A 10,091-nucleotide genomic window follows, 5' to 3' on the forward strand; every position below is an offset into this window, starting at 1 on the left:
TGAGATAAATGGAATCATACAGTATGTGGAGTTTTGTGACTGGTGGTTTTTTTTTTTTTTTTTTTACTTAATATTTTCGAGATTCATCTATGTAGCGTGTGTCAGTGTCTTCAAGTGATAGTATGCCTATATATAGTGCAAGAACTATAAGATAGTCTGCTTTTCTTCTTGATCTTTATGTTACTGTTACAAATTTTACTTCTGTATATGCTATAAATACCACAGTATATTGAATTTATTTTTGTCTAAGAAAAATCATTTTGAGATACTTAACTAGTAAGGGAAAAAAATTTAAAATTTACCCAGGTAGTTACCATTTTTGGTGCTCTTTATTATTTATGTGTAGATTCATATTTCTTTCTGGTATCATTTTTGTTTGCCTGAAGGACTTTAACATTTCTTAAAATGCAGGTGTACTGGTTAATCAGCTTTTGTATGTCTGAAAAAAAATGTTTATTTCGCCTTCATTTTTGAAACATTTTCTCTGGGTATAGAATTCTAGGTGGACAGTTTGTTTTGGTTTTCTTTCCATACTTTAAAGATGCTCCACGCTTTTCTTCCTTTCCATACTTTAAAGATGTTCCACTCTTTTCTTCTTTACATTGTTTCCAAGGAGACATTTGCTGTCATTTATCTTTGTTCTTTTGTAGTTAATATGTCTTTTTTCTCTTTTTTTAAGATTTTCCCTTTATCAAATTGTTTGATTGAAGAAATTTCTCTCCTGCACAAATTGTTTTGAGCAATTTGGTGAGAGCATGCCTTGGTGTCGATTTCTTCGTGTTTCTTATGCTTGGAGTTTGTTGAGTGTTAACCTCAGACTTTGTCGTTTTCATCTCTAGAAGTTTGGTTTAGGTCTTTTTAATATCTTCCGTGTCTCTCCTTAATTGTTTTGAACATATGGAATACAAGTATAATTCTTATAATATCCTCTTCTGCCAACTCTAATAATCTGTGTCATTTTAGAGTCAGTTTTAATCAGGTTTTTTTTCTCTCCTCCTTTGTGTGTGTGATAATCTTTGATTGGATTCTAGACATTGTGAATTTTATGTTGTTGGGTTATGAAGATACTTGTATGCCTAGAAATATTCTTAAGTTTTGCTTTGGGATTCAGTTTAGTAAGTTACAAACAGTTTGAACTTTCTGAAATTGCTTTTAAGATATTTTAGGCAGGACAAAGAGCAGTGTTTAGTCCTGGGCTAAATATTCATCACTGGTAAGGTAAGAGCCTTTTGGGTATTTTGCCCAATGCCCTTTCGATTGTAAGGCTTTTTACTCTGGCAGATGGGAATAAGCACTGTTTCTGTTCCTATGTGACAAACAAGTATTGTTTCCCCTAATCCTTTTGGGTGTTTCTTGCCTCAGCCTTGGGTATTTTCCTCACACATTTGCATATCTGTACTATGCTGAATAGGAGGAGGGTTCCTCTGCAGATCTCCAGAGTTGTCTCTTTAGGCAGATCTTTCTTCTAGGGTACTGTGTCCTGTTAACTCTAGCTACCTTTTTCTCTCCAGACTCTAAGCCTTATCGCCTTAAGTCAGAACATCTGGCAGACTTAGCCTCAGTTCCCCTTCATGTACTGCAGACTGGAAACTCTCAAGGCAGTTAGCTGTGGTAATCAGAGGGCTGGCCTCGTTTGTTTACCATGTCTGAGGGATCATTGTCCTTTGTTGGCTCTGTCCTGTGTGTCCTGAATATGATTATCATAGGCTTTGTGTAGTTTTTTTTTTTTAATATTGTTTCAGGCTGCCAAATAAATCCATCTTGAATAGAAATGCGCATTAATTTTTCAACATTTCTCTTCATTTGACAGATTGTTACTGTTTATTGTCATATTCTTTCTCTAGAATGTAACCTCTTTAAAAGCATCGCTTTGTCTGTTTTTATTTCTGTTGAGTCTCTGTCACCTAGTAGAGCACAGCACATAATCAATAAATATTGGTGAATAAAGTATAAACCACTGAGTAAATAAGGCCATTACTTTCTAGATTTGAATGCATGATCACAAGACCAGAGATAAGAGGAAACCCCTAAAATGTATTGTGAAGGAATAATGTTAAGATTTTAAACTGATTAGATAAATAGAATGAAGGAAAGAAATGTAAAGATGTTGGTATTGCTCAGGTTTCTACCTTAGGGACTTTTCTCATTCAATATACTCTGCCTAGGCATTCTCATTTATTCACAAGGTCTCAGTTCACCGTGCTGTTGACTCCCAAATCTCTATTTATAGTCTGGATCTCTCTTCTGGAAATCAGATGCCTACTCGCCAGCTCTGCTTAGATGTAACAGAAACAAAATAAATTTGTATTTTTTTCTGACAAAACTTTTCTGTATTCTATATCAAAGAGAGGAGTATATCACCAAACTAGAATGCCAAGTGCCTATTTGATATTTAAGTGTCCCTTGTTTTCCTCCCTTTTCTGATAAATGACAAATGTTATTGATCTTCTTTTCGAAAAGCTTTTGAATCCAGCCATTTCTCTCTAACCTACTCCCTTATCTTAGTTTAGACCGTGTTCATCTCCCATCTTCATCACAGCAGGATCTTCCATACTGTCTTCTTTCCCATTAAAATTATACTGTAGTCAGAGGAATTTTTTTAAAAATTGAAGAAGTAAAGAGAGAGAAGGTGAGGCTTCGAGTGTTCGAGTGATTTACTCAAGATGACACAACTGAGGAATGGTGAAGCTGCATGACTACTGCTGAGTGCTGAAAGCCCATGCTCTATTCACTGTGTACCACACTGCCACCCATACCGTTAATGAGTACTTGAGTAGTTCACAGAGCATTTTCATGTTTTTCTTCTTGAGTAACTTTTTAAAATAGAGATTATAATTACCCTTGTGAGATGATAAAATTGAAACTCAAGGGAGGTTAAGCAACTTTCCCAAGGATAAGAAGCTGTTAAGTGGTGACGTTAGCACTAGGAATTGGTTTCTGGCTCCAAAACCCATACTTTTAATCCTTAATGCCACCTTCGAATTTGTTAATGGTTACAGATACACAGCTTATCTTTTTAGGCATGATTGTGATTTTGTTTGGTCCTAGCATTGTGATCAAGTATGGGCCAAATTACATACACTCTCAGTGCCTCCATTTCTTCATCTATAAAATGGAGATAATATTTACTATATAGATTATAGACGGACACAAAGCACTTACTACAATGTGTGACACATACTAAGGTATTATTATCGGGGTATATTATTAGCTTCTACTCCTCATTATTGCATATTCTTTCTTCTCATTTCCCTAAGTATTCTATATTTTATCCTCTGTGCCTTTGTTTCAGCTGTTGCTTCTATTTGAATTGCCCCCTTTTCTTTTCTTTTTTCTGCTATTCAGATCTTAGTATTTTCTCAAGGCTCCCACATTCTTGGGAATATTTTTCTAATTAATTTAGGCTATGTTAGCGTTTTCCTGTCTGAACTCTCCTAAGTTTGCTAAGACTTAGAGAACTTACCTATTTTGTAATTATACTTAATTTCTGAGTCTTGTTTTCCATATTTATTATGATGATGATGAGTATTTTTTCCATAAGTGTTCACAGTTGCTTGGATATAATTTATTTGGTATACATTATTGACCTGATCTCATTCTTCAAGTAGTTCATAATATAGTTGATAAATTATAGCTTATTATGGTACAGTGGTTCTTAACCTCTCTTCTGCTTTCACATCATTTATATTTGCAACTCACTTTCATCATTAGCATCTCATTTTACACATTGACTAGGGGAGTATTTCCCTCCAGCACTGAGAGTCACTGATTTATAATTCTAAAAAGCCCTTTCTTATGTCCTCTCATGTTTGTTATGATTTAAGCATCATAACAAATGAGGTACAGGAATTAATGTAGCCATTAACAGAAGGGAAATTGTGATCCAGAGATGTATGTGTTACTCTCCCACTGCTCAGTGAAGAAACTGAGTCTAACAGAGCTTTTTTTAGACTCAAATCGGAAGTTAGCAATAGAGTTGGGACTTAAACTCAGATTTAATATTTAGACAATCTAACAATGGAATAATAAGCTCCAGTATGCTAAGCAATAAGTTTCTTATTTTAAACCTTTTATTATGTTTATTTTACACACATACAATAGAGTAGTATAGTGAACCTCTGTGTACCCATCACCCAACTTCATCAGTTTATCAACATTTTGCCAGTGTTGTTTTATCTGCCCCCTACACTATTTTTTTCAGAGTATTTTAGAGCAAATCTTAGACATGATATCATTTTATCCATAAATCCTTCAAGATGATCATTGACTTTAACTGAATATAACTTTGTAAAACACACTAGTGTAAAATCGCTAATCTCTCATTTTTTTTTTGAGATGGAGTCGCTTTGTTGCTCAAGCTGGAGTGCAGTGGTGCAACCTCCGCCTTCTGGGTTCATGCAGTTCTCTTGCCTCAGCCTCCCAAGTAGCTGGGATTGCAGGTGTGCACCACCACGCCCAGCTAATTTTTGTATTTTTAGTAAAGACGTATTTTTATGTCTTTTTAGTTTGTATTTTTAGTTTCACCATGTTAGTCAGGTTGGTCTTGAACTTGTGACCTCAAGTGATTCACCTGCCTTGGCCTGCCAGTGTGCTGGGATTACAGGTGTGAGCCACCATGCCCAGCCCCCAAAAATCCTTATTTCTGTTTAATTCATTATTCCATCATATCTATGGTGACATTCAACACATTGTCATGTGTATTTACTTCTGTGGAAATGTAGATTTTTAGGGTACCGTTTCTTATGGTAGAGAAGTATTTCAAGTGTAGAATGTTTTCAAGTTATATTATGACTTGGAGAGGGAGTTGTTTAGCCAAAGGAAACAGTTAACTAATTATATGCTTCCAGTGAGTCATGCTTTTTGAAAATTAGTGCTTTTATGAATATTTATTTTGAACACATTTAAGAAATTTTTAATGAAATACATATTTCATAGTATGTCCTTTTTTTCTACCGTTCTTCTGTTTTAAAGGAAAAGATGTTGCTTCTCTTCTCTAAAAGTTAACCTGAACAGATGTATACTGGACATTGTTCACCCCCACTGACAGAATTGTGCTGCTTCATTGTGTCCTTTTTATCTATATTCCCTTTCTGTCTCATCCTGTCATCCTGAGGGTCTTCAAGTCTACCTTATTAAAAAAACAAAACAGGCAACACAAAAAAACCAACTTTCCTTGATTTTATGTCCCTGTGGCCTGTCTAAATACCTCTACTGACACTTTGTTGACCTCAAGGAAAGGCTCAAATATGTTAGTATGGATAGAAGGTTCTTTACCTTTTACCTCCCACATACCTTTCCATTTTCATATATGTATATTACATTCCATATATTTTCATACGTATATATTCCATTCCATATATATTACATCAGAGTTTAGAACTAGAACTTCTCACTCAATACCTGCTCAATTCATTCAACAAAATTCACTAAACATTTAAGTTCCCACCCTGACAAGTATTATTCTAGGCTTATTTGCTAATCCCTAGCATATTTTGGACTATGAAATTCATTTGTAATTGAATATAATATCAGAAGAAATTACAGGGTGATACGGTGTACCTAAAGATATAAAAAAATTTGTTTATTGTAGATATAGCCGCTTTTTTGTGGTATTACAATGTTAGAAATGATTCGTTTGTAACTATTATCTAATTATATTTTTAAATTTATCTTTTAGGGACAGTATGGAAATTACCAGCAGTGAAAAAGTACTTACATTCCAATAGCCAGTATCTATTAGCAGCCATATTGTCACCTCAGCACTGTGGACACCTCCCTGTGAAGATATCCTTCCATTCCATCTAGTTTTTGGAAAAACCTTGTGGATAAGTGGCTGTTTCATCAGTAAGCAGCCTTTGTGGTTTAGTTATAAAAAAGGCTTTAGTAGCTCAAAAATACTCTTGATTTCACATTTCTACTCTAGATGGCAACATTGGACAGAAAATGCAATGACATAACCAATTTGTAATGATTTTGGAACTGTGTTTCAAATGGACTGTTACAGACTGAAAGGTGTGAACAGCTTTGTATGTTTATGAAGGGTAAGGGAATTTATTACTTTTCCACAGATTTTTTTGTAAGGGGAAGAGGGAAATGTACACTTTTTACAGCAGCAATATTTTGTATATTATGTTTATTTCATGTGGTGAATATGCAAGGCGGTACACTACGCACTGGACAGAATCAGAAATCCTCTGTTGATGTGGACTGGAGCATGGTAGATGCTTGATTGTTTTGGTCTCAAAATGATGTGCTATATAGATAAAGGTGAGGGGAAGACAAAGCACACCATATGTCCACTGTTCTGTTCTCGTAGAGGAAATTCAAATCCCTTTTATCTATTAGATAATCAAGGGCACTGTGATACAGTTTTGATTAAAAAGACATTTTTTAAAAGCCTTCCAGTTTTGTGGATTAAACCTTTTTATAAAGATCATTTATAATACTGTTTTAAAATGTGAGGCAATAAGAATTACTTTATGTTGGATCTGAGGAGGCTTTGGTAAAACAGTTTCATGTAAATGAAAGTGGTAATCCTCTTCTAAAATAGCAATAACTGAAAATGAAAGTGTTAATTTTACCTTGTTTGAGTTATCAGGGAACTTAGTAATATCAAAACATTTTATAAATGATATCAAAGAAGAGTCAACATTGATCCAGTAATTTTATTTTGTAACATTGAGGGATAATTGGTTATTGAACAGAATAGTTTAGGAGACTTTACAAACCTTTATTTCAACTTTCTTATTTGGAAATAATATCATTTATAAAGGGACACTTTTATGTTTTTCCCTTTTCTATGTTGGTTAATATAACACAAAGAGATATTTAGGAAAATGCTTATTGATGAGGTTTATTCTATCTGTTTTTAAAGCACAGAGGTTGCATTCTAGATAACCTTTATTATTTTATTAGCATGGCATATTTTTAATCATTATTTGAGACTGTCCTTTGCCTGATTATTTTAGCTGAATTCAGGGAGATTGGTGGGGCAGGAAAGCATGCATTGAAAAATGTCTAACCACGGTTATTTAAGCATAATCTGAAAACATCTAGCCCAAAGGTAAGTTGCTATTTTCATCACAGTTGCCTATGCCCAGGGAATAAGATGTATTCTTTATAATTGAATTGGTTTTTCCCGCTTCTAACTGGAAACAAAACAGAAGGGGTGCCATAAATTTGAATAAACAGAACATACTGTTCTCAACATACTGTAATCAAAAGGAGGAATTTCAGTGGGTCTCTGTGTGTGTATGAGAGAGAGAGTGTGTGTTTGTGTGTTTCAAGGTCAGAATAGATTTTTTTTTGTGCGTGTGTGTTTTTTTTTTTTTTTTTTGAGATGGAGTCTTGCTCTTGTTGCCCAGGCTGGAGTGCAGTGGTGCAATCTCAGCTCACTTCAGCCTGCACCTCCTGGGTTCAAGCAGTACTCCTGCCTCAGCCTCCTGAGTAGGTGGGATTACAGGCACCTGCCACCACACCCGGCAAATTTTTGTACTTTTAGTAGAGACGAGGTTTCACCATGTCAGCCAGGCTGGTCTTGAACTCCTGACCTCTGGTGATCCGCCCACCTCGGCCTTCTGAAGTGCTGGGGTTACCGGCGTGAGCCACCGTGCCTGGCCAGAATAGGTTTTTTTCTTTCAACTTAGTCAGTAGAAAATGGACATCAAGTTTGAACAGATAAAGCATGGACAGCCTTATTGTGATTGAAATGCTTGTAGGTTCTGTGCCAATTTTCCACCACTGTGTACTTTGTTGCTATTTAAAACTGTATCAACTCTAACGGAAGAATAAATTATTTGTGATTTTAATTTTCTCATTTGTTTCTTTAAATTAGATCTCTTTGACTCTCTTGTTTTGTCTGGAGACTATGCTGTGGGTTTTTGTATAAGTTAGTCCAGTATAAGCAGACTATATTTGTATTCTAGGACTTTATCAAAATTCTCTTGCCATGCCCAAGTTAATTAGAATTAACTGTTCAGTAATCAGCATGTTGTGTAGGCTGTTTGTTACAGAATTCTTTCTCTGAAAATGAAGTCCATGAGGCTATAATCAAGATGACTGAATTAGATAAATGAGTTGAGGAGTCAGAATTGTACTGAACCCAACCTGGTGTAGATACGTTATCTCATTTGAAATAAGCTCAACTGACATTAAGAAATAATTTGTCTTGCCAACCCATCTTCTGTTTTCTTATTCTCCTTTTAATGGAAACTAAAATTGCAATTTTAATAAGCAGAATTTCCTCCAGGACTTTCTTCCTGGAGACTAGTGCATTTGCAAGGTTTAATTGTTTTATAACAGTCCTATTTCGTAAAAGTTTTTAATTGGTGGTGACAAAAATTACCTTACTCCTCTGATACCTAGTAAGAGGAATAACTTTACCAGTAGCTGTCTGCTAGATTTGACATTTCTGTACAGACTATATATTCTACAACTAAAGTTTGCATTTTATCAAAGTAATATACTATCCCGTAAAATTCCAGAAACAAAGTATTACTAAGAAAAGAGTGGGGTGACTATTAATAAACATTTCAAAATATGCTAAGTGTGCTAGTTCTGTTATTTGGGAGTATGTTATTATTCTGTAGCATTATTCAGGTGGCACATTGTTTTTGGTTTTGTCTTAAAATTTTGTAATGGAATTTTTAAACATATACCCAAGTGTAGAGCAGAGTATGGTGCTATGGGCCCCCATGTAATGGTAACCCAGTTTATATACTTAGCAACTCATGGCCAAACTTCTGATTGTTCATACACTCATCCCCAAATAGAAGCAAACACTGTTATTTAATCTCTTAGATAATTCCAGTAAAGATATCTAAAACATAAAGACTTGAAGATTCTTCTTACTCCTAAATTCTGTATTTTCAATGTTAACATTGAATTAGAAACCACCTCAGAATTTGTACGTATAAGTCATTGCCTTTTCTTTCATTTTAAGAAGTCATTCATGTTAAATAAAAGATTAACAGACATACAAAGAGGGAACATTCTTCATAATTTCATCCATTAAAAGTCACAGTTATTAAAAATTTGGTACTTTTCTTCCAATTTAATTTTACATAATAAGCCAATGTATATGATGTTTTTTAAAACAAAGATGGAATTATACTACATATTATTTTGCAACTTTCTTTTCTTTTTAACTTAGAAATATCTTGAATGCTCCCAGTTCCCTTGTTGACTCTTAATTTTTTACTGTTGCAGAAACAAAGCTTTTATAAGCTATATTGCAGAGTTTTTTGGGGGTTTTTTTTGTGTGTGTTGTTGGGGTATTTCTATATAGTAAATTTTTAATATCTTAGGTGTAAGGCTATGGATGTTGCAAAAAGTATCAACATAAAAAGTATACCATTGGCAGCACCAGTTCATTAGTCTTACTAATTTTTGCAATTCTCATCAATTTTTAAAAATGTTATCTCTGAATTTTATTTGTATTGCATTTATTTGTAAGTTGAACATCATTTTAAATGCCTATTACACTTTTTTTTTTTTTTTTGGCTATAAAATGCCTTTTAATGTTCTTTGTCTATTTTTCTGTTGGGATGTTTGTTGTGTAAGAGAGAGGAAATTATACCCAGACACACACAGGTGTGTGCACACACATGTAAAATTACATATGTCCCTGCACAGTTAATCCTTTTTCTCTTCTATATGTTGCAGGTCTCTTCTGTCCATTATTTTGTAACTTATGATGTCTTTCACTGTATTAAAGCTTTAAGATTTTATGTAGTCAAAAGTTTGGCTTATGACTCCCCCCAGCTGTCAAATTAGTAAAAAATATTCCGCATATTTGCTTCCATTTTTCTGAAACTTATTGTACATGGTATAATTTAGGACATTAATTTTTTTCTTATGGATAACTAGTTGCTTAAGCATCATTTTTCTTCCAGTGATTTGGGAAGCCACTCTATTCCTTTAATTTAAAAAATTATAGTTAAAGCTATTTATTTATGTTTTATGTATTCCATTTTAAGGACTAGTTAATTCCATTTAACTATCTAATGTAATTGGCGTAAACTTGTGAGTTGTTTTTCCGTAACACAGTGTTTTTTTTATTTGTTAAAAGTTATCTGCAAAGTTATACATAA

The 10,091-nt window shown here is 34.0% G+C and overlaps 1 protein-coding gene across 4 annotated transcripts in view; it reads left to right on the plus strand.

The window, feature by feature from the left end:
* Positions 1-7,808, plus strand: part of LOC105465313 (SS18 subunit of BAF chromatin remodeling complex) — a 72,822-nt gene extending 65,014 nt beyond the window's left edge. For all 4 annotated transcript variants that reach the window (XM_071085517.1, XM_071085519.1, XM_071085520.1 and 1 more), the window contains one exon: positions 5,678-7,808. In XM_071085517.1, the coding sequence (XP_070941618.1) occupies positions 5,678-5,704 (27 nt within the window). In that variant the 3' untranslated portion in view covers positions 5,705-7,808. The remainder of the gene's footprint in view (positions 1-5,677) is intronic.
* Positions 7,809-10,091: the final 2,283 nt, after the last annotated feature.

The sequence above is a fragment of the Macaca nemestrina genome, chromosome 19 (assembly GCF_043159975.1).
Source record: "Macaca nemestrina isolate mMacNem1 chromosome 19, mMacNem.hap1, whole genome shotgun sequence".
NCBI lineage: Eukaryota > Metazoa > Chordata > Mammalia > Primates > Cercopithecidae > Macaca > Macaca nemestrina.